At 42.1% G+C, this 25,511-nt stretch overlaps 1 protein-coding gene, 1 long non-coding RNA gene and 1 pseudogene across 3 annotated transcripts; 2 read left to right on the top strand and 1 right to left on the bottom strand.

Moving 5' to 3' along the window:
- Positions 1–6,390: 6,390 nt before the first annotated feature.
- Positions 6,391–8,588, top strand: LOC308171957 (uncharacterized protein; the record flags this gene model as incomplete). The annotated part of the gene is made up of 2 exons (XM_080546870.1): positions 6,391–7,054; positions 8,536–8,588. 2 exons carry the CDS (start codon positions 6,391–6,393, stop codon positions 8,586–8,588), a joined length of 717 nt encoding a protein of 238 aa, XP_080402996.1.
- A 4,976-nt stretch (positions 8,589–13,564) lies between these two features.
- On the bottom strand, positions 13,565–14,398 carry LOC308171526. The gene is made up of 3 exons (XR_013937830.1): positions 14,253–14,398; positions 13,838–14,039; positions 13,565–13,672 (listed from the first exon to the last, which is right to left on the bottom strand). It is a non-coding gene; the product is annotated as an uncharacterized lncRNA (long non-coding RNA).
- Positions 14,399–17,755: 3,357 nt separating this feature from the next.
- LOC308171958 (polyadenylate-binding protein 4-like) lies at positions 17,756–21,955 on the top strand (annotated as a pseudogene). Its single transcript has 5 exons — positions 17,756–17,767; positions 17,879–17,971; positions 18,625–18,833; positions 20,130–20,945; positions 21,347–21,955. The product of its transcript is annotated as a polyadenylate-binding protein 4-like (transcript).
- Positions 21,956–25,511: the final 3,556 nt, after the last annotated feature.

Raw genomic sequence — 25,511 nt, forward strand, 5'->3', positions numbered from 1 at the left:
ATGTCCCTTTATGCAGTGCAGCAGTCTTTCACCACAATAATTAGGATATTAGAAGAATTATGTAGTTGCATATCATTTGCGTTACTTTATCCAAATGTAGTATTTCTAAATGCTTAAACAAGCTTTTATTTTTAAGAAATGTACCCGAGCTAAGTGGGCGGAGTTCCAGAACATAGCTCCGGAAGGACCCGGTGATGACGTCATCAAAAGACGACAACGTGTTTATAACATGCTTCATTCTACTCCTGATGTGAGTCCGTCGAGGTCGCCAGCTTGGAGGAAATATATTTTATTTCTTATTTTTTAGACTTCCGACAGGGCCGTTTGGAGCAGCGCCGGTATCTCCACATTGGTGAAAACGCAGAAATGTAAGTAAAACGTGTTCGTAACAGCAAGTCCTGCATCGCATTGCTTCATTGTTCGTAATGGTGGTTGTTTCTTGAGGAAAGTTTAAATGAGGTGAACATACTAATCAGAAGAGATGTTGTATCTGTTTGATCGTTTCTACCGGAATACACCACGGATCAAACATATGTTCTGATGAGTATTTTGATTTCATATCAACACGTTTTCGTCTGTCCTTTGTGCAACTCGTGTGAGGCCGTGGTTTGCAGTTGCAAAGTCACAATGTCTGCTCTGAATGAGGTCGAAATGGGATAGACTGGATATCAGAGTAAAGAACAGTGATATTCTAGACTTAATAGGGTGAATTTACAAAGGCTGAATAGATGAGTCGCTTTGAAAGTTGTTGACTTCTGTTACAGTGTGTCCACGTTTCCAATCTAGACCTTATTTATCTATGAAATATTGCAGAATGTCATTTCTAGTTAGTCTGTTTAGTTGAAAGGTTAGATAGATATGATGTTGGAAAGATAGATGGTTAGACAGTCAGAGTTTGATAGATAGATAGTTAAATAGATAGATAAATATATAGAAGGTTAGACAGAGTCAGATAGTTAAATAGATAGATAGATAGAAGGTTAGACAGAGTCAGATAGTTAAATAGATAGATAGATAGGAGTCTGGGGTAGTTCAGTGGACCGGGTGGAGGGTTGGTTGACTGGTTGAGAGTGGTAGTGTCGGTTGTTGAAGAGTTGAGTGTTGTTGTGTAATCATTGAAGTTGAATAGGTATCAAAACCGAAAGTCATAAAAACACGAGTTAGACGACTCTGCGCGTTTTAAAGTTGGATTTGTGTGAAGAGCTTGTTTTCTCTCCCTAACCCTCATGAATTCAGAGAAGGAATTTAGCAATAGATGGTACCATTTGTTATTCAGGGAGACAGCCAGCCAGGAGGTAGGCTATTAATGATGCCCAGAGTAATCATGAGAAAGGCTTGGAATAGGCCTATATGGGGGAAAGAGTTAGCCTAATCACTGATCAAAGGGTTTCACAGCAACAGCCCCAGGATATTGAGCTGGGAGTTGGGGGTACGGTATGTAAATGAGTATTTGGGGAGGGGTCCCCAGGAGAATTCTATAAGAGATGATATTTCTGAGTGCCTAGAGAGTTGCATCGTGAACTCGCTCAGGCCCCGGTCTGTAATAAAGGGCCTCTTGTGATCAGCAGCTCCGGTTTCTTAGAGAGTTTTTATTGTTATTATTTGAAGGTGTTAGAGTAAAGTCTTCCCCAACAGTTATCTGAGTAGCAGCAGGTGGACGAATTTAAACAAGTAAAGTAACATATGTGTGGTGGCCTGGGAAAACCCTTCACATGGTGGCATTTTGACATTTTCATTTTTTAATATTTCCATAAATTAGAAGTTCTCAGCTATTCATAACTGGTTGAATGACTGAGATAGCCCTTTATTTTAAAAAGTTATGAGCATTTTAATGTAGCATGTCAAAAAAAGTGAAAGGGGAGAAATCCTCCCCTTTCTCCTCCGGGTCGGGGGAGGAGCCTATGCAGATCGGCCGGTCTCGTTTGTCTGCTTGTGATGCGGTGGTAGTCTGCTCGCCTCGTCGGTATGCGAGGGACAGATCCATTTGTGTGTCTTCTAGTTAAGATTTTATTACTTTATGCTTATTGTGAGCATCAGTAAACTGGCAATAACATAGGTGGAAGTATCGTCTCTCCTTTCGCTCATGTGTGCGTGCGTTGCTTAACTGAGAATGAGACACGTTCAACGTGATGTTGTTTCGCTAGCAAACTACCCGCCACAAAAACATCAAAATAAGTACTTTCTCTTTTGTTTTCTTAAAATGTTTATTCACCATAATGTAGTATGGAGTTCAAAGTACTAGAATACCACATAATATCAAAATCGCCAAAATCGCGATTTCCATCTATATTTGCTCTTTGCCACGAACGAACGCCAGCGACATCCGACGGGTTTTCCCAGGCCACCACACATATACACTAACGTTAGGCCTGTATGCACAACTCCAACTCTGTCAACCTAACTTTTCAATTTGTAGTGTTTAAATGATCTATTATAACTGTCAAGATATCCTATAATGACCACCTCAATACCCACCATAATTGTATCTTAACCTTGGCTAGAGTGTTTGTCAAGGCTTCTTCTTCATTTCTTTATAATACTACTTTGCATATGCTGTCTACTGCCAGTCGCCCCCTGCTGGATCTATAACGGCATTGCATGGAAATGCTTCTTGAAGGGAGATTCTCAATGCAGCAAAGCAATCCTGTATACTATCCTGTACTGTGGCAGAATCCTGCATGCATTCAAAAGTATTTTGACAGACCACATGTCAAACTGTTCTTGGGCAAGTCACTGTACCCCAAATTGCTCCCAATGAGCGGGCTCGCGCCTCTCATGGTAGCTTGCTGCCAGTGGTGTGTGAATGGGTGAATTAGAGGCCATTGTAAAGCGCTTTGGAATAGGTCAGTCCATTGACCAATATGCCTCATCTGCACTGAAGCTATTGAAAAACAATACAATCTTCGCCGTTACAATTATACAAGGCATGCAGCTTTCAGAGAATCATACCCTGAGAAGTCATATCCTGAGACCCGTCACAGAAAAATAGACCTAAAAGCAACTTAAAAGCTGGATATGGACATGCCAGTGGAATTATTAGCAGAACGTTATCTGAACGAGAGGGCAACTAGTGCATCTCTCCGGGCTGTCTGGGTTCTACAATCATAACAAGCCATTTACCTCATTCATGTTTTGACTGAGAAGTTATTTGTTATTTAAGTCACTATAATGTGCATGTGAAAAAAGAGCCTATAACACGAAATGTTAAACAAGAGCATGTGAAGAAAAAAAACACGAAATGTTAAATGAGTATGTGAAAAAAAACAAAAACGAAATGTTAAATGAGAGCTATGAGTGTGTCCCCATTCTTGCATGCGAATAGGCGCTACGTCTGCCGAATTCCATTTAAAAGACGGGAATTAGTTTCAGCTTTGCTACTGCTATTTAGATGCAAGGTTGAAGCTTTGTGAATGAGTTAGGTCTGAATCGTCCTGCATTGGAAGAACGATATGAATCTATGCTATGGCCGCGTTCGTAAATTCGCTCTGAGAGAATCAGAGCGTCCACGTGACTGCCTCTAGTCCAATCAAATTACTTGGTTCCATGACGACGTTGAATCCAGTGTGCGCTCCGACGAATTTACGAACGCGCCCTATATGTTCTAAACGGTATTTCCCTCCTCACATTTTCTGAATTCATTAATATTTAAAAAAACATAAATATTACACGGGCCCGATGGGAAGCTTTGGTGGGCCGCATTCGGCCCGCGGGCCGCCTGTTGGTGACCCATGCTTTACAATAACAATTCATAGTAGTGCATATTCTTTGTTAGGTGTTTGGTAATCTGAATGTTTGTGAAATTAACTCTCCACTATGTGTTGCTCTTCCTTTGTTTACATTACACAGATCCATCTCACAGCCCAGCTACCATGTCTGAAGCCAAGTCCACAGAGTCCCTGGGTTCACAGCAGGGTCCAGAGATGGTGGCAGTGAAGTTGGAGGACTGCAGTCAAACACTGGAACATAATGTGTTAGTGAAAGAGGAAGAAGAAGAAATGATGGTGGCTGGAAGAGAGGAAGAGGAGGAAAAAGCTATGATGGTGAAAGAAGAAATAGAAGAGGAAGTGGAGGAGAAAGATGTGATAATGAAAGAAGAGGAGGAAGTGGAGGAGAAAGATGTGATTGTGAAAGAAGAAAATGGAGGAGAGGAAGGAACGGATGGTAAGTTCATGAACTTGGCTAATATTATAATTGTATGTAATGTACATTATTGGTCTATGGTGTTAATTGTGTATTAGGGATGGGTCCTTATTTATTATTACCATTACCTACTTGTTCAGAGGTTATCTGGACCAGGTTATTGTAGCTGTATTGAATATTATTTAACAGACAGAACGCAGTGTGTCTTAACTGATGGGGTTAAATCAGGTTTTTTAGACATAACAAAGGATGGATCAAGGATGGATTCTTGGTCATGTTTTTTTTACTATTTACATTAAGAATATTGGGTTCTGTAAATAATTAAGTAATAATAAAGTATCCTGCATTCAGATGTATGTGAGTGCACCACTCACCCAGAGGGGTAGAGAATCAGGCCACAGCCCAGCCAACATGAAAGACACTTTACTATAATAATTCATAGTAGTGCATATTCTTTGTTAGGTGTTTGTTAATCTGATAATCTAATTTGAGAAATTAACTCTCCACTATGGCTCTTCCTTTGTTTACATTACACAGATCCATCTCACAGCCCAGCTACCATGTCTGAAGCCAAGTCCACAGAGTACCTGGGTTCACAGCAGGGTCCAGAGATGGTGGCAGTGAAGTTGGAGGACTGCAGTCAAACACTGGATCTTAATGTGGTAGTGAAAGAGGAAGAAGAAGAAGTTGTGGTGAAAGAAGAGGAGGAAGGGGAGGAAAACACTCTGATGGTGAAAGAAGAAATGGAAGAAGAGGAAGTGGAGGAGAAAGATGTGATGATGAAAGAAGAGGAGGGAGGAGATGATTTACTGGAGACAGATAGTGAGTTGGATGGTAAGTTCATGAACTTGACTACTATTATAATGTATTTATTGTACATTGCTCTATGGTGTTAATTGTGCATACGGGATGGGTCCTTATATATTATTACCATTACGCAGGGGTTAAAGTGGGATTTATTAAGTGGGGGGGCTCTGTGTTAGAGGTGGGTAAAGGTGCGGGAGTGATGGTGGGGCTCAATACTGCCTCACAAATCAAACCATAAATGATCTTGAAATTAAAATGTCCATAATGCAATTTTAAATTTCAATCCATTTTATTTCTTTTTCATTGAGTTTCCTGTAATACAGCAGGCCAATAACGTACACTGACAGTCTCTAATCTTGGTTATCTTGTATCTCTTACACAGTAAGTTAGCTAGTTATTTATATACAATCTTAGTTCAGAAGATCCCAGATGGGCTGGTATGTTGAAGCCTGTCCTCTCTGCATGCATGCCAAGTGACTAGCAGATCTTCTTTTTTTCTTCTTTTTAAAATATTTTTTATTCCAGTATAGAAGATTGATACATTGAAAAAGGCATGAATATTTTCTGTTTTTCTCCATCCCCTCCACCCACCCCTCCCTCTCAAACATGTCTGCATGCATATATACATATACATTTGCCCATCTACACACACACAAATATAAACAAGTTTACGACTAGCAGATCTTCTAGATCTTCTTCTTTACATATTTCATGGGGTTCCAACACTCAAGAGGAGGTCCAACTAGTTAAATAAAAATAAGAGCTGAGGTGTTTTCAATTCTCAGTTGTGTGCGCAAAGGTGTGACAACATTATTCATTTCTGAAAAACCTCTTTCCCAATCTGCACTACTCACAGGAATGGTATCAATTGCATGTCTGAGTTTAAGAAGGTTGTGGTTTTAAGTGATGTATTGATGTCTCTATTCAAATGTATTTCTTATGTGTTGTTTTGTAATGGTATAGATATTGTGGACAGGGGGCAACTGCAAAAGAGGCCTTGTTCTCAGTGTGTTTTCCCCTGTATGAATTAAGGTTGAATGAAATGTTTCTAATCCTGTATATGTTCCTACTCTTACAGGAGAGAGCTCCAACCCAGGCTCAGACAGCGAGCCCAGCTCCACCATGTCAGGAAACCACAAACAACCACAGGCTCACAGAGGAGAACATACTTACCTTGACCGTCAGTTTGGGAAGAGTTTAGCTTCCCCTAACACCCTAAAGAAACATCAGAGGAAACACACAGGAGAGAAGTCACACAACTGCACCGAGTGTGGCAAGAGTTTCAGTAGACTAGAAAACCTTAAGGTACATCAGAGAATTCACACAGGAGAGAGGCCATACCACTGCACCAAGTGTGGGAAGAGTTTCAGTCAACTAGGAACCCTAAAGATCCACGAGAGAACACACACAGAAGAGAGGCCATATGACTGCTCCCAGTGTGGGATGAGATTTAATGAGGCAGGAAAGCTTAAGATCCATCAGAGAACACACACAGGAGAGAGGCCATACCACTGCTCCCAGTGTGGGAAGAGTTTTACTACTCCAAGAGCGCTAAAGACCCACGAGAGAATACATACAGGAGAGAGACCGTACCACTGCTCCCAGTGTGGGAAGAGTTTCAGTAGACTAGATCACCTTAAGACCCATGAGAGAATACATACAGGAGAGAGACCGTACCACTGCTCCAAGTGTGGGAAGAGTTTCAGTCAACTAAGTACCTTAAAGTTACATCAGAGAATTCACACAGAAGAAAGGCCATACCACTGCTCCCAGTGTGGGAAGAGTTTCAATCGACTAGAAGACCTAATGAGACATCAGATAATACACACAGGAGAGAGACCGTACCAGTGCTCCCAGTGTGGGAAGAGTTTCAATCGATTAGGAACCCTAAAGAGACATGAGAGAACACACACAGGAGAGAGGCCATATCACTGCTCCCAGTGTGAGAAGAGTTTCAGTCAACGAGGAGACCTAAAGAAACATCAGAGAATACACACAGGAGAGAGGGACCACTGCTCCCAGTGTGGCAAGAGTTTCTCTCAACTAGGAGACCTAAAGAACCATCAGAGAATACACACAGGAGAGAACTGGTACCACTGCTCCCAGTGTGGGAAGAGTTTTACTCTATTAGGAACCCTAAAGACCCATCAGAGAACACACACAGGAGAGAGGCCATAACATTTGTGGGGAGTGTGAGGAGAGTTACAAACATCCCCCAAAGGTACATCAGAGAATACACACAGGAGAGAGTACCACTGCTCCTAGAGTCAGAACAGTTTCAGTAAGTCCTGCAACCTGAGAGCATCATGGTACGCACACTGACAGAGTTCCATTACCCCTTGTGTAGTACCATATATCCCTGCTGGGACCATATATACTGAAACATGTATGCACTCACTGCAATGTAAGTTGCTTTGGATAAAAGTGTTTGCATATATTATTATTATTATTATTATTATTATTATTATTATTATTATTATATTTAAAAAGAAGATATATTCATCCATGTATTTATAGTAACTTGTGGTCTTTGGTCACAGAACTGGAAGGTTGTATCCTCCAATGGATTCTGTATTTGACCTCATTAGAAGAATTGTAATAACCAACACATGGTCCTCAGTGTTAGGAGTTAAGTGTAGGAGTAGGATTGGAGTATCAGACTGTTTAGTGGTCACAGACATCATCGTTTTTTACGGGATGGTTCAACCTATTTTCATGATTAGATAAAAATGAATCTTATTTCACTATTGTCCTCATAGTGAAATCCTATCCAGGAAACATTCTTGTGGTGAAGAAAGTGCAAATGCAGGTGCAAATGACTGAGTGGCAGACATTGTACAGTATATACCGTACTTCTGATTTGTTTTTACCTGTTATTTCAGCAATTTCAAGCTTTGGTTTTATTGTGTGTTTGATTATATTTTCTGTTTCATATTTCAACGTTTGCTTTCATTGTAATTCTGTATATTCTCAGTTTGACAATAAATCTGAGTCAAACTTCATTTTCTTTGTATGATTTTCTTTGAGCGGGAAAACGTATAGAGGTGAATGGTTTACTTTTCAAAACAAGTGAGAAAACAGTTTAATTTGGATGGAATGTATACCTATAGTGATCTGTCGGTGAAATATAATTAGTTTTACAGTCTGGTACATGAGAAAGGTCAAATGGCACTGGTGGTGCCAAAAGTTCTCCAAATGGCACAATTTGGTGGTCCGTCTGGACATACCTGTACTAACACCTCTCCAAAGTGTCACTGGCTCACATACTAGCATCTAACTTGGGACAAGTACTAATCATACATTGGAATACTGATTACATACAAAGTCCTAGCTCTATTTGCTACTACACAGTAACATCTATTTTGATTCTGACACCCCACAGGTGTTAGCTTTCATCTGATACCAAGATTATTACAATGGCCCTTATGGTTGTGGAGATATTCTATATTCATTGTGGGCATGTCACTTCCTGCAGGTTATAATTCTGCTTCATTTTGTATTCAGTTAATTATTGATGATTGTATATTATCTTTGTCATGTGTAGAATGTTATTCTGAAGTCAGATCTGATATATTATTTTTCAGGTAGTGGATGAGCACAGCGTGCCAGGAAAGGACCATGTGGACAGCCTGGCAGAGTAACCAGGCTGTCAGCACCATCCTCGGCTTGTGACAGGAACCCTGCTGGAATACGCCTAACTTGTTCATTTGTGTGTGAGTGTGTGTTTATTTGTAATTATTTAAATAACAAATGTTCTGTTTCAAATATGAATCTTTTATCTCCTCTCTGTAAATAGTTATTTATTTAACCTCAGGGTTTTTAAGAGGTTAATTTGTTTATTTGTGTGTGAGTATGTTTTTTGTGATTATTAAAATAACAAATGTTATTACATTTATAAATGCTATTTCAAATATAAATCTTTCATCTGAGTTTTATTTGATCATTTAGACACATTGCTAATAGCAAGTGATGCAATCCACGAGAGAAAGAAACAGGTCTGATCATTTTATAACATCCTTTCTCACAAAGATCCACATGCAACTTGAATAAAGTATCGTACCTATAGGCCCATAGCACAGTCATTAAAAATCATTAAAACAACAGATTCTTCCTCTACAACATCAGAAGGATACGACCATTCCTTACCAGAGAGGCAGCGCAACTCTTGACCCAGGCACTGGTCATCTCCCGCCTGGATTACTGCAATGTACTCCTGGCTGGGCTCCCCGCTTCAGCCATTAGACCTCTGCAGCTCATCCAGAATGCTGCTGCCCGGCTGGTATTCAACCTCCCCAAATACTCGCATGTCACCCCTCTCCTTCGCACCCTGCACTGGCTCCCGATAGCAGCTCGCATCAGATTCAAGACCCTGGTGCTTGCATACCAGGCAGCTAAAGGGACAGCCCCTGCCTACCTGAAGGAAATGGTAACCCCCCAAACCCCTGCCCGCTCACTCCGCTCCTCCACCTCGGCTGGCCGACTGGCCCCACCTCCTCTACACAGCAGTCGGGCTGCCCGATCACGTCTCTTCACAACACTGGCTCCCCGCTGGTGGAATGAGCTCCCCACGGCCGTCAGAACGGCTGAGTCACTACCCATCTTCCGTCGTAGACTGAAGACCCATCTCTTCAGGTTACATCTTAACTGCTCCTCCTGAGACATCTTCTGACCCTCACCACTACGTCTCCTAAAGACACCCGCTTTCCCCTCTACTGTGTCCCTAAGAACTTCTATTGCCCCCCTTGTACTGTTTCTCAGTTTCTCCAGATTTTTTTTTTTAATTTAGTAGAAGGCGATATGGAGAAGGTTTTTTCTTCTATCAGTGGCCCCGGGCCCGAGCTAGATTACTCTTCCTGCAACGAATGGTGGATTGCTGATTCACATGCTTAGTATTCAAATGTATTGATTGTAAGTCGCTTTGGAATAAGGCGTCTGCTAAATGCCAAAAATGTAAAATGTAACAACAGCAAGTGTATATCATCTTCTGTCATGTCACAAGAAGCAAGATGCTGGCTCAAGGGATCTTGAAATTACACAAAACAATACTGTTGTGAAAAGACAGTTCATCGCTGCAATATGTGCACACAATTTTGTTTTAGTTTTTTGGCTCAGTCATCATGTTGAAATTTGGACTGAAGTGTACGTTGAAGCCCAAATCCAATTCATCCCATTCCAACACTGGGTGTGGTTTTAACCTTAAAATATCAAAAGACCTTTTATCAAATGGGGACACTCACTGGCATGTTACACAACAAAAGTATTCCTTTCATAAACAGTGTTTTCCACAGAGACATCAGCCAGAGGTGTGACACTATTTACATCCCAATAACCACTGTAATGAGCTCCATACCAATTGTCATGAGCTCATTGACCATTTGGCTGGGTTTCTGTGGAATGTTATTAAAAAGGCACAACAAAATACTGGAAAGAAACATCACACAATAATGAAAATGACAACAACATACTACTCATAAAACATACATTAAAATAAGATCAAACATGACTATACACCCAACTATTAATACATTCAAACGTAATAACATGGAAAAAAGGGGTTTGACTATTTGATCACAGACAGGATGTCTGCTAGGTGCCTCGTTCATCTGTGACACAAAGGACCCAGAACACTTGTAAAGTGGTGTAAAGTGGTTCCTTTCTCTTGCTTCTCTAAGAGCTCTTATGGTTGAAACTCACTTGATCCATATTCTAGGAGGTGTAATTAGCTCACTGACCTGCGGTGACTGTCTGACTGATGCACCATTTGATTTGGTTGAACTCCTGTGTGGTATTGACTTCTTTGACCCCTGCATGACGCCTGCATGGCACATCAGCTCAGTTGGATAAAAAGGGGAAAGTTCCAGCAGGTAAACGGACCTACATGCACCTATAACTATTAACTATAACACTGATTTACATTGTTAGCTGGCTCACAAAACAAGCTGTGTTAGTTGACTAGCGAGTGTGTCATTGATTTTCAACAAAACTGAAATGTATTTACAAAAATAAATCTGAATATTGAACAGCTTCCACCCAACAGATGGACATGTGTTTGTGTTGATGAGAAGTGATAATATATTGTCTTCCTTATTGTTGTATTATTAGTATTTTTACTACTCAGAACTGAGGTAGAGCTTTGCTTTGTATCTTGCTTCTCTAAGAGCTCTTAATAAACTGAGGAGACTTTGTTTCATCACATCGTGTACCTTAGTGGTAAGTTCTTGTAAGCCTAGCAACTCACGTGTATCTTTATTATTGATTAATTAGTAGAAATTACACGACAAGAGACAGCTGTATGTCACCCCTCATGGTTGAAACTCACTTGATCCATATTCTAGAAGTGTTGCTGAGTACAGTGGTAGTAATCATGTTTAGCCTTGCAAGATTATTTGTGTACAATCAATTATATGTCCCCTTATGCAGTGCAGCAGTCTTTCACCACAATAATTAGGATATTAGAAGAATTATGTAGTTGCATATCATTTGCGTTACTTTATCCATATGTAGCATTTCGAAATGCTTAAACAAGTTGAACGCGGGCGCTTTTATTTTAAAGAAATGTACCCGAGCTAAGTGGGCGGAGTTCCAGAACACAGCTACGAAAAGCAAGTATATCCAGCTGCAGCCTACACGCGCATCACCCGGACGCTTGGACACCATATTTGGTTCGAGCGCGCCATCATACCGCGCCTGCATATTTAACAATTATGCTTACATTATATAATCCAATTAATTAATACATATATTTCAGTATCATCCGTTCTAATACTTTTTCATTCTTAATATTGACACAAAATAAATAAATAAACATAATGTTTCCATTCTTAATACTGAAACAACACTAAATAAATAAATAACAAACATCAGTATCCACAATGTAATACAGAAGAAAAAGACACAGAAAACCACACCTTACTTTCCAGAAGATTAACAACCTTCCCTTTCCTCATTTTGGTATTTAACAAAAATAATTTCTTTAAACCTTTTTTTAAATAGAGCAATATTTCTGCTTTCCTTCATATTTTCCTCTAGCCCATTCCATATGGTAACTCCGTAGAATGATATGCACCTGCTCCTGAGATGGGTGCGAGCATAACCCTTGTTAAAGTTGTGGTTACCTCTCAAATGATATCCCTTATCCCTCTCTATAAATCATTTGTTAATGTTACCTGGGAGTTCTTGAGTCTTTGCTTTATACATTAACTGTGCCAATTTAAATTTGAATAAGTCCATGAGCTTTAAGGCATTTGACATTAGGAACAAGTTATTTGTGTGATCACGATATCCAACCTTATGTACAATCCTCATAGCTTTTTTCTGTAGTGTAATCAATGGGTTTAAAGTGCTTTTATATGCATTTCCCCATATCTCCACACAGTAACTCAAATAGGGTAAGACAAGACAACAATATAGAGTATACAACATCTTCTGTTCCAGAATATGTTTTGCCCTACACAATACTGCAATACTCCTTGATACTTTGGATCTAACGTATCTTATATGAGATTTCCAACAGAATTTACTGGGCTTAATGCAGACTCTCAGCTTTAGGTTAAGAGTATTCACATCCAAATTGAAGGAAGGGTTTATGAATTATAGCTCTTATATATAATAGCGGACCAAGCCATCACCTCCAGACTCAGGCCCACTGAACGCAGCCCGGGATTGGGAAATGCGGGTAGACCTCAGCCAGAGGCTCACCTTCCCACCCGAAATTGCAGCGACCAACCTGCGCCCAGACCTAGTCCTCTGGTCCAAGTCCTGCCGGCGTGTCTTCATCGTAGAACTGACGGTCCCATGGGAGGAGGCCATCGATGAGGCATTCGAACGGAAGAGGCTGCGGTATGCCAACTTAGCAGTCGAAGCAGAGGGGCGGGGCTGGAACGTGAAGGTGTGGCCAGTGGAGGTGGGCTGCAGAGGCTTTGTAGCCAGCTCCACCACAAGGCTCCTGAGGGCAGTAGGGATCAGAGGACAGGCCCAACGGAAGGCAATCAGAGAACTGTCCACTGCAGCAGAACGGAGCAGTCACTGGCTGTGGCTGAAACGTAGGGACCCAACATGGGCTCCCAAATGACCATGTGGTGCCACCGTGCGACACACACCCAGACCTGATCAGCCTGTGGTGGGCCAACCTCGGCAGAGGGTGTCTTGTGATAACTGGCCGAAACACCCAATGAGGTCGGGGACCACAACTGAAGATGTGTCGTACTGGTGGCACCACGTGATCATTGCCAAATTCCACTCCACCCAAGAGGACATCTCCAACTCCACTCAATTGTTGTGCTGAATATTTAGGGATTTTAACAACCAGTCCTATTAAGAATCATAGCTTTTTTCTGTAGTGTAATCAATGGGTTTAAAGTGCTTTTTATATGCATTTCCCCATATCTCCACACAGTAACTCAAATAGGGTAAGACAAGACAACAATATAGAGCAGGGGTGGCCAACCAGTCGGAGACTAAGAGCCACAAAAAAATATTGGGGTACCACAAAGAGCCACATCATACATGCGGGCTCACAAAAGCACTCCCTCTTACTCACACACACACACACACACACACACACACACACACACACACACACACACACAATAATACATTTCCAATAGGCTACTTTGCAGACAGATTTATTTATTTTTCTTTCTCACACACACGACTGAATATGCATGAATGAAATGAAAGCAGGTGGGAAAGCTGCTAAATATCATCTCTTCTCTGCCTCGGAGATCTGAAACGAGAGAGAGGGAGGAAGCAGCTTCTGTTATTTCTTGTCAAGGTTAGCATGCACACACAGTCTTTCCCTCTCTCATACTCTCTCCACACACAGAAATATAACAATTTACAATAGCCTACCTCACAATAACAGTGTATGTGACAAATATTTTTGTCTTACCTGTTGCTCCTTTGACTCAGTGGGACTTCTGGCAGTCCTTGCTTGCCACAATCCTCTTCAAATCTGGTTCGTATTCTGTTGTGGCCACTCGAAGCAGTTCCTTCACATGTGTGTCAATCAGAACAGAACTACTTTTTTCTTTTCTTTTTCCTAGCACCAGGGGAGCCCCCCCCCTCCCAAATTTCGTTGTTTGGTACCTGTACTATATCAATGACAATAAAGACCATTCATTCATTCATTCATTCATTCATGATGCATTTCTTAATAAACTCTCCTTCATTGTATGGCTTTTTAGCACGTGCAATGTTCCAGGCCACTTGATAGGATGCAAGTGTCACTGTCTCTGATTGCTTAACAAATCTTTGGAACAACTTGGTCTGTGTTTGTGTCTGGCTTTTCAAGCTGTTTAATTTACCCTTGCGAAGTTCGGTGCCTTTTGGAAACTCCTGGTCAATGTTAGCATGCGTTGTGCTGAAATGGCGCTGGAGATTGGAAGCTTTGTAATGTGCCAACGATGTTTGGCATATCAGGCAGAATGGCTTTCCATTGCGCTCCACAAAGAAATATTCACTCTCCCACTCGGCTAAAAACTTCCTGTGCTCATCTCCATACTTGCGTTTAGCTGTACATTTCTTCCCTGACATTTTTATTTTGTTGTTGTTATCCGTAATTTGTCAATAAATGAACTGTCAAAAAGCCGTGTTACGTGACAGCTTCTCCTCAGAACGGACAATTAGGGAACAGTGTTGCCATGATATGGCCGATTCCAGCCCAATCGGGCTACTTATGATCACTCTGGGTGGGTTTTTAGACTCTGGTTGGGCTGAAAAATCAATCCAATCTGGCAACATTGTTAGTGACTCGAGATGATCCTTGAAAAAAAAGTATCGGGTTACAGCAGCGTGCAGCGAGACAGAGGCCGCGTTCGTAAATTCGCTCTGAGAACGTTGGTGCCTCCACGTCTCTTGTCCAATCAAATTACTTGGTTCCATTATGACGTTAAACCCAGTGTGCGCTCCGGCGAATTTACGAACGCGGCCTGTCAGAGAGCGCTACACCAACACTTTTAATGAATGGATTGAAGAGCCGCACACAGACAGCCAAAGAGCCGCATGCGGCTCGGGAGCCGCGGGTTGGCCACCCCTGATATAGAGTATACAACATCCTCTGTTCCAGAATATGTTTTGCCCTACACAATACTGCAATACTCCTTGATACTTTGGATCTAACGTATCTTATATGAGATTTCCAACAGAATTTACTGGGCTTAATGCAGACTCTCAGCTTTAGGTTAAAAGTATTCACATCCAAATTGAAGGAAGGGTTTATGAATTATAGCTCTTATATATAATAACCAAAAGTAATTAGACAATTGACTCAAAAGCTGTTTCATGGGCCAGTGTGGGCTATTTATTCCTTCATTATTTCTTTATCAATTAAGCAGGTAAAAGGTCTGAGTTGATTCCAAGTGTGGCATTTGCATTTGGAAGCTGTTGCTGTATACGCACAACATGCAGTCAACAGAGCTCTCAATGCAAGTGAAACAGGCCATCCTTAGGCTGTAAAAACAAAACAAAAATCCATCAGAGAGATAGTGGGAACTTTAATAGTGGCCGAATTAACTGTTTGGTACATTCTGAGAAAAAAAGAATGCACTGGTGAGTTCGGCACCACAAAAAGGTCTGGACGTCCATGGAAGACAAGAGTGGTGGATGATCACAGGATCCTTTACATGGTAAAGAAAAACCCCATCAAAACATCCAGCCAAGTGAAGAACAGTCTCCAGGAGGTAGGCATATCATTATCCATGTGTACCATAAAAGAAAGACTTCACACAAGCAAATACAGAGGGTTCACCACAAGGTGCAAGCCATTCATAAGCCTCAAGAATAGAAAGGCCAGATTAGACTTTGACAAAAAACATAAAAAAGCCAGCCCTGTTCTGGAACAGCATTCTTTGGACCGATGGAACTAAGATCAACCTGTACCAGAATGATGGGAAGAAAAAAGTATGGAGAAGGCTTGGAACGGCTCATGATCCGACGCATACCACATCATCTGTGAAAAAACGTGGAGGCAGTGTGATGACATGAACATGCATGGCTTCCAATGGCACTGGGTCACTAGTGTTTATTGATGATGTGACAGAAGACAGAAGCAGACAGATGAATTCTGAAGTGTTTAGGGATATTCTGTCTGCTCAGATTCAGACAAATTCAGCAAAGTTGATTGTATGGTGCTTCACAATACAGATGGACAATGACCCAAAATATAGTGTGTAAGCAACCCAGGACTTTTTTAACCTCATAGGAGCCAACGGACCCCCATCGGCATCCGAAGTGATATAAAGAGTTTACCTCGATCAATTCTCTTCATCGATATCACATTTTTTCACAATTTTGCATGCTATACGATGCCACCATTTTCTTCCCGAGACGGTAAACACGGCCTAAGTCACATCCAGTTTTCTCCAACTGGAGAATGTGTCATGTCCGGTTTCAACGCCGAATTTCCATACCATTGGTCGGCCAACCCAAAAAAATCCCCCCCCCCCCCCCCCCAAAAAAAAGAAAAGAAATCTGATACATGAGGTCAAAGGTCAAAGATGGTGCCAAAATATCTCCAAATGGCCTAAACATATAGGTGTCCGCCTAAACATACCTGTACTAAAACAGGTACAAAGTTGCATTTGCTCACATTACTAGCATCGACTTTGGCACAAGTACTAATAAGACCCTGGAGTACTGATTGCTAGATGATTTTGGCTTCGTTATCAGGTTTCCAAGGTGATATTGACTGGAAAAGCTGTTGTTTTTTTAGGCGGAGACTGAATTTGAGATGTTTTATAATGTTCTAGCTCTATTTGCTCTGACACAGTAACATAGATTTTGATTCTGACACTTCTACAGCCACCCCACAGGTGTTAGCTTTCAGTGATTCTCAGTGATGGCAATCCAGGAAGCCATGGACAAAGTATGTACATTTATTCCAGAAAAATATTTGATAGAATAATGTACCCCAATTCTTTGTACTCTAATATGTGTTGCATGATGGTGATTAAAATCAAATGTAATGTGGTATATTGCCTGCAAATTATGTACAGTTGTACAACAGTGATGTTGGTGTACAATTATGCAGTAACCACAGGGCACAGAGGACTTTTGTCATACACTCCACCCCTGCCTCTAGACTAAGCTGCCTGCCCTGCCTGGACCCCCCTCTTGACATAATTTCAGTCCTTCTGTTTAGGTGGCCTGGGATGGTGGCTTTCTGAGACAATTTTTTAGCTGCACTAAAGGGGCACTTCCTCCATTAGCAATCAGCTTTCTGTCCTTCCCTAAGTGTCAGTACATTACAATGAAGGTGGGTTTTCTGCCCTCAATCTTCCCTGGGCTTCCAAAAAAGTTAATTAAAAGTAACATTTAAAATCTGGACAAATGATGTCATATGACGATTTTGACATCTTTATGACATAATTTGTGTAGTTTAAAAAAAAAACATATTATTTGTTTTGGAAGCCCAGGGAAGATTGAGGTCAGGAAAACCACCTTCATTGTAATATACTGACACTTATGGAAGAACAGAAAGCTGATTGCTAATGGGGGAAGTGCACCTTTAAAGGAAAAACACCTTTTTCAGTCTAGCCTATTTGCCACCTTCCCCACCTTCCCCATTGTGTGACAAGAACATATACAATTTTCTTCTGTGCATTCTGTATGAACATTTTGGAAATCCAAAGAATTACCCAAGTTTAGCTGTAAGAACTAAATTGAATGGGCTCCACTAGCAATGCTGCAACAATGCTAGCGGGGCCCAATCAGTTTAGTTCTTGCAGCTAAGCTAGGGTAATTCTTTGGATTTCCAAAATGTTCATACAGAATGCACAGAGAAGAAAATGCCACATGTTCTTGTCTCACAATGGGGAAGGTGGTAAATATGCTAACCTCCCCAAAAGGTGTAATTTTCCTTTGAGCATTGCAGTGATCTAACACCCCTTGTCGGTTGTTATGACAAATGAAATACCGGTAACTCTCTTTCCAGAATGATGACATTGACTTTGGAAGGGAGTCCATCCTCAAGGGTCTCTGTGTGTACCTCAACGAGAAGCCAGATTGTCTGGTGAGGGAGTATGATGTAAGTCCAACTAAAGTGTTCAAGTTCATAATTCACTATTTTGAACTAAGTTCAGTCCCAAAAAGTCCCTTTTTATATGTGTACCACAAGCTATTGCTACAGTCTATTATAGAATCATAGACAGTGATTGAAAAAGTTTTGTTTTACCACTAAACCAATGTCAATAATTTCCTTTTATGCATAAGATGCAGTAATGCAGTGTCATTTATAGCAACATAATGGGTAGAGGCTAGTTCCCATCGATGCAGAGCCTGTTAACCCCACATGATTACCAGCCCTAAGCCTAAACCTAATCCAAACATTACTTGACACTTCTCTCACTTGCTCCTGATGCTCGCGCGACAGCCTTAATCGTGTGAAACACTGATAGTAGCCTAACGAGCCTCAAGGCGAATAATCTGAATCTAGCATTGTTTTGTAGTCGAGTTAGGCTAGCCTACTTTTAATTCTCATTGATTTATCTTCCTAAATATGAACTACAGGTTCACAGCCCCCCAAAATGAACTAGTTCACGTTCACCAGATTCAAATGGCTGTGTTCAGTTCAACATTCTTGGAAGAAAAAAAATCTCTTTTGAACGCATTCATGCACAACATTTTTCCAAACCAACGTTCATATTCCAAGTAATGTAACTTGACAATCTTTTTCTCCAGACTGCAGACGAAGCCACCATCCAGGATGGGATCGAGGCGACCACAGTGGGGATCTTCAATATAAAGAGCGACGACCCAAGTGAAGGGGACATCGGGATCGTCCTCGAAGGGCAGGCTGTACTGCGAGACCTCCCAAGCGTGCCCTTCGCAACAGCCATGCTGTTTGGTCTAATCTATCATTTAAATCTGGGCTACCCTGCAGAACTGAGGTACACTTTTGAAGTTGTACAGAAAATCCTAATGCAGCTGGATGGCAGTACACTGTCAAAGAAGGCACAAGCCTTGAAACTCAAACTTTTTGAGTGAGATGTGAGGTCAGTAACCTCTATACTATTATTATTTATTTTTTTTTTTTTTCAATGTACTCCTCCCTGAACGTTCAGACACGAAGGTGTCTGCCAGCAGCTCCAATCTAACCAGTTAATTGTCGATCTCATGTAAAGTTTTTAAGCCGTCCCAATGCACAGACAATGTTCATGTCAGTTCTACTGGTGTTACGGGGATCGAGATTTTGTTTATTTAGTGAACCATTCAGTAAACTTAACTGTTTCCAGTGTTAGTGTGTACATTATTTTGCCACACTGTGCCAGAAGCTCCAACCTAACCAGTTCATTGTTGATTTTTTTGCACAAATAACATTTTTGTAATTGTACTACTGTACTATGTAAAGTTTTAAACCATTCAGTAAACTTAACTGTTTCCAGTTGCCCATTACATGTGTTTGAGTCAAGTGCACTTATGCATGACAAATAAATATGTTTTCTTAAAAATAAGTGATGTTGTACTGTAATATCAGTTTTAATGTCTCTTTTCCAATTAGAACTAACAGAACAGAACTACCTGTAATGTACTATATTGACCATGTCAAGGCATGTTCGGTTACTAGGCAATACCATGCTGGATCCAGACGAACTTCCTGTTAGCTAACAAAGTACTAACCCAGTATCAGCTGACTCACAGGAAGTTCAGTAGCAGCCAGGTGTTGCCCAGTAACCAAACATTCCTTGAAATGGTCAATTCATTCAGAATTTGGCAAAATGTGAATTTAGTAGTATGGGTACTGTTGTATAATATTGTGCATACTAACTGATCCAATATTGATCAAAGATCAGATCAATATTGGATCAGTTATATGTACAATATTATACCACTGAAAAAGGTGTTGCATCTACCTCAATGAATCATGGACATTGGTTGCATGAAATAAAATCATGTTTTGCTATCATTAATATTTCATAAGAATATAGTAAGACAATTTTATAATAGACAAACATGATTTTATTATGCAATTTAATCCCAAAGCTTTCATGTTCATGACACAATAAAAAACATGTTTGTCTAACAATGTGATGACATAACAATGTAGAACATGCAGCTGGGGTTCTAGAATCCAGCTGCAGTACACATGCCGTTGATTTACCTGCCATTCCTCTGTGAAGAGCTAGATAGATAGATTAGTTATTCGTTCTTCTCACAGTTTTTCTCCAACTCTCGCTATCCGAAAGTCACCAGACAATGAATCCTAGTGCGCCTATTCAACCGACGGCCTCCTTGTATGTAGGAGATCTCCACATGGACACCACTGAAGGAATGCTATTTGAGAAATTCAGCCCTTCTGGACCGATCACCTCTATAAGAGTGTGCAGGGACATGAGGACACGCCGGTCTCTCGGGTACGCTTTCGTCAACTTCCAACAGCGAGCAACGGGAGACCCATGCGCATCATGTGGTGTCAGCGTGACCCCTCTAGAAGGAACAGTGGAGTCGGCAACATCTTCATCAAGAATTTAGCGAAGGCTTTCGACAGCAAGGACCTCTATGACACGTTCTCCGAGTTCGGGGACATCCTTTCCTGCAAGGTAGCGTCTGACGAGAACGGCTTCTCTAAACGCTTCGGCTTCGTCCAGTATAACACCCAGGAGGCCGCAGAGAGAGCTATCGAGAGACTCGACGGCACGTTGTTGAACGACCAAGTATTTGTCGGACACTGGAAGTCTCGCAAAGAGCGAGAGTTCACTAACGTGTACGTCAAGAACTTTGGGGAGGATATGGACGACCGACGCCTGAAGGAGAGGTTTGAGAGATTCGGACCGGCCCTGAGCGTCCGGGTCATGACTGATGGCGCTGGTAGATCCGTGGGTTTTGGATTCGTCAACTTCGAGAGGCACGAGAACGCCAAGAGGGCCGTCGAGGAGATGAACGGCCAGGAGATAAACGGGAGGCGGGTCTACGTGGGCCGGGCCCAGAAGAGAGGAGAGCGCCAGGCTGTCCTGAAGAGCCAGTTTGAGCAACTGAACCAGGGCCACAGGACCACATACCAGGTGTGTGTTTATGAAGGAAAAAATGTGACAGCTGCTGGTGAAAAGTAGTCAAAGCAACCAGTAGGCAAAGTCATTTTTCAGTTGTTTTTTTTACATGTGCTTAAACTACAGATTGTACGCTTTCGAATGATGTGTCATACAATCACAATCCAGAGAAAAAGCTGTTTAAAGAGTTGGTTGTTTTTCACACCTTCACACAGCCAGCTAATGGGCGGTAACACAACCACTCCCCCTCTAGATTGACAGCTGTCAATATCTGTCAGTGTTAGTCACTGTGTGAGATAGCTACAGCTAACATTATTATGTGTATAAGAAAAAGAAGCTGATAGTCTCGGTAAACATTCTTGATGTATTTGAGGTATAAAAACATCTCACTAAACATGCTCTCTCTCTACCAGCAGGGTGTCAACCTGTACGTGAAGAACTTGCACGACCGCTTGGACGACGACCAACTGCACAAAGAGTTCTCCCGCTTCGGAACCATCACCAGCGCGAAGGTGATGATGACGGAGGAAGGACGCAGCAAGGGATTCGGCTTCGTGTGCTTCTCCTCCCCCGAGGCGGCCACCAAGGCCGTGACCGAGATGAACGGCCGCATCGTGGCCACCAAGCCCCTGTACGTGGCCCTGGCCCAGCGCAAGGAGGAGCGCCAGGCTCTCAGAACCAACATGCCACAGAGGATGGCCAGCGTCTGCGCCGTTCCCGACCCAGACTTCCTACCTAACTTACCCTACCAGGTTGCTCCCCCACCTGGACTCTTCATGGCTTCTCACATTCCACAGACTCAGGACTGTGTAACCGCCCAATACTCCTCAGCTCAGCTGAGACCCACTCATCACCTGGCTACCCTCGAACCTGAGGCGAAACCTCAGCACTTCCAGAACACGCCCGACGACACCACCACGTCTCCATGGGCTACCGGGCCTCAGACCTTCGATGCTATGACCCCCGCCACACCTTCCCAGGTGCCCCGTAGGATGACGTCTCAGCACATAGGTCAGTTTATTTAGTGAAGCATCCCTGCGCATAGCAAAGTTCCCACGGGTCCTTGAAACCCTTGAAAGTTTGTGAGTTTGAGAAAAATAAATCAAGGTCTTAAAAGTTTTTTGAAAATAGACATGGGCCATTGAAAGTGCTTGAATTCCCCTCTCTCTCTCGCTAAAAAATAAATAATATATATTTAAAAATGTTTTACTCAGCTCGTCAACTAGCTCCGTCTCAAACTATGCCGTGTTGGGTCCTTGAATTTGAGGGAATCGAGTCTTGAAAGTCCTTGAAAGGTGCTTGAATGGGATGTTTCAGAAGGTGTGGGGACCCCTGACATAGAGACAAGAGCACTATCCAAACATTTGCCATAAATATCCCTTTGGTTATGCTTATCTTCCCCTCTCAGCTACCCAGGCCTTGAGAAAGCACCCTGCCGTTGCAGATGGTGATCCAGCTATGGCACGGCTGCACGCTGTGCCCCAGAACAAGTCCACAGCTGGTGGAAGCAAAGTTCCCACGGGTCCTTGAAACCCTTGAAAGTTTGTGAGTTTGAGAAAAATAAATCAAGGTCTTAAAAGTTTTTTGAAAATAGACATGGGCCATTGAAAGTGCTTGAATTCCCCTCTCTCTCTCGCTAAAAAATAAATAATATATATTCAAAAATGTTTTACTCAGCTCGTCAACTAGCTCCGTCTCAAACTATGCCGTGTTGGGTCCTTGAATTTGAGGGAATCGAGTCTTGAAAGTCCTTGAAAGGTGCTTGAATGGGATGTTTCAGAAGGTGTGGGGACCCCTGACATAGAGACAAGAGCACTATCCAAACATTTGCCATAAATATCCCTTTGGTTATGCTTATCTTCCCCTCTCAGCTACCCAGGCCTTGAGAAAGCACCCTGCCGTTGCAGATGGTGATCCAGCTATGGCACGGCTGCACGCTGTGCCCCAGAACAAGTCCACAGCTGGTGGACACGACCGCCAGCAGCACACGGCTCCCCAGCTACAAGTCCCCGTGCAGCAGCCTGCTGTCCATGTCCAGGACCAGGACCAGGACCAGGAGACACTGACTGCCTCCATACTGGCTACAGTTCCCCATGAGGACCAGAAGCAGATGATAGGCGAGTCTATTTGTCTGTTTCTATGGATACCCATTAGCTGTTACAGTTACTGTAGAATGTCTACCTTCTGAAATGATGGCTATGACTGGTGTTATCAAGCGAACATTTTCTTTATATACAAATCTGCTGACATACACTTGTGATCACTTTCAATTAAATAAAACAAGCTGTTAGATATTCACTTTCATATTCTGGACGGTACAATTTGCATCTCAAAAACAACAAACTGTCGACTTCTGTGAGACGTCTTGTTGCAAGGCATTCTGGAACCTGCAGTTCTGAAACCCATTCTTTAACTAATACAACAGAAATGTACTTCTTGTTTTTTAACTACCTTAACGATAAATAATAACTCTTTTAACTGTCAATCAATCATGTAACATATTAATCAATCTCTTTTAACTGTCAATCAATCATGTAACATATTAATCAATCTCTTTTAACTGTCAATCAAACATGTAACATATTAATCAATCTCTTTTAACTGTCAATCAAACATGTAACATATTAATCAATCTCTTTTAACTGTCAATCGATCAGGTCACCTATAAAGTTACAACAGTTACTGTTACTGATATCTATTCTCCCCTCCCTCCAGGTGAGCGTCTCTTCCCATCCATCCTCAGCATGCACCCCAGCATCGCCCCCAAGGTCACGGGCATGCTGCTGGAGATGGACAACCGTGATCTGCTGCGCCTGCTGGTGTCTCCTGAGGCGCTGCGCTACCAGGTGGATGAAGCGGTCGCTGCGCTGGAGGCCCACTGGGCTGAGGAGGCTGTACAGAAAATTGGCCACTTCCCAGAGTTCCAAGCGGCTAACGCATAAAAAAGGAGACCCGGACTATGAAACAATACCGATTCACCGATTAAATAAAATGTTAGCATTGAAAAAAAACGATTACGAAATGAATAAATTATTTCATTAGGAAATTAAATTGATGGACTCGGCTGTGTCTAGAAAAGGGTAAACTGGACCTTGACGATAAAAGTAAAAACCCTGGTTGGACTAGATAGACCAACAACAAGGCCTCCTAAGTGGTAACTGGACTGCACTTATACAGCGCCTTTATCCAAAGTGCTTTACAACGGCCTCTCATTCACCCATTCACACACACATTCACACACCAACGGCGGCAAGCTACCATGCAAGGTCGCCGGCCCGCTCACTCACTGGGAGCAATTTGGGGTTCAGTGTCTTGCCCAAGGACGCTTCGACATGTGCCCAGCCGGGGACTCGAACCGCCGATCTGCCAACCTTGCGATCATTAGACGGCGGCTCTACCTCCTGACTCCTGGTGAATGAACTACTAAACCCCTCAAAAAAAGTTTGGAAACGTTATTTCAGTCGATTCTTGCTCCCCTTTAATAATACCAATTGGTATTGTATTTTATATCGTTGGAAAGCCTGATTAGTCACCCTTACAACGAGGTACAACTTGTAAGGATCATGCATTCGTGGAATGAGTTACACAGCTAAAGGTGTGGGTAGCGGCCCAAAATGTTTTGCCAAAAACGACTAGATCATTAGACAGCTGTACTTTTATGGCCCGGCGATCAGCTATGCACCGCCAGGGAGTGTGTGAAGTGTGCGCTCCCAAAACTCGGCTGTTAAAATGCAAAAGGTAACAGTTGGAGTTTGTTTTAGGGCCATGGCTTTGAATGATATCTTGTAGAAATCGTATTGCAATGGAAGATGGAAGCTGTAGCGTTTTGCCTGTTTGTGAACTACATGTCTCCCGATACTGTCTCACGTTATCCTTCACAGAGGAAATACGGCCTCACGTTATCCTTCACAGAGGAAATACTGCCTGCCAGTGAGTCAGTGTAGGGAACAGACAGCAAAAAAACGAAGGTGGAAAAAGATTAAAGGTTAAACCTCTGCAGGGAGCGACACAACAAGCTAACCTATAGATAGACCACCTATACAACAAAGGCACAGTTCCTCGCTAAGGTAAACTATGGTGGAATTGGTTTGTTTTTGAGCTTTACTATTCCAAATACTGACTTACAATTTGACAATTTGTCAAAATAGCAAATAAATAAATAAATAAATACATCTCAGCACTTTCTTTTTGAAATATTTGACAGAGAGAGGTTTAATATTCCCCCATCCCGTTTCTCGAACATTTCAAAGTCTTGAATAGTGGTTTAATTCATTTTTCCATCAGAGTGAATATAATGGAGGGTTCTAGCAGTGTGTGTGTGTGTGTGTGTGTGTGTGTGTGTGTGTGTGTGTGTGTGTGTGTGTGTGTCTGTGTGTGTGTGTGGCAGCACCAATCAGAGGTTGAGACAGGGGATGGGTCTATCATCTCAAACCCCAGAAAAACACACACACAGACACACAGCAGAACCAACACACACAAACACACACACAACCATCACAAAGAGCTGAAATTATATGCTGTAAAAAAATGTTGAATGCTGGCAGATGCCTCTGCGTATGTTTGTCAGATATTGTCATTGCC

Source organism: Nansenia antarctica (genome assembly GCF_963989245.1).
Source record: "Nansenia antarctica genome assembly, chromosome: 16".
Taxonomy (NCBI): Eukaryota; Metazoa; Chordata; class Actinopteri; order Argentiniformes; family Microstomatidae; genus Nansenia; species Nansenia antarctica.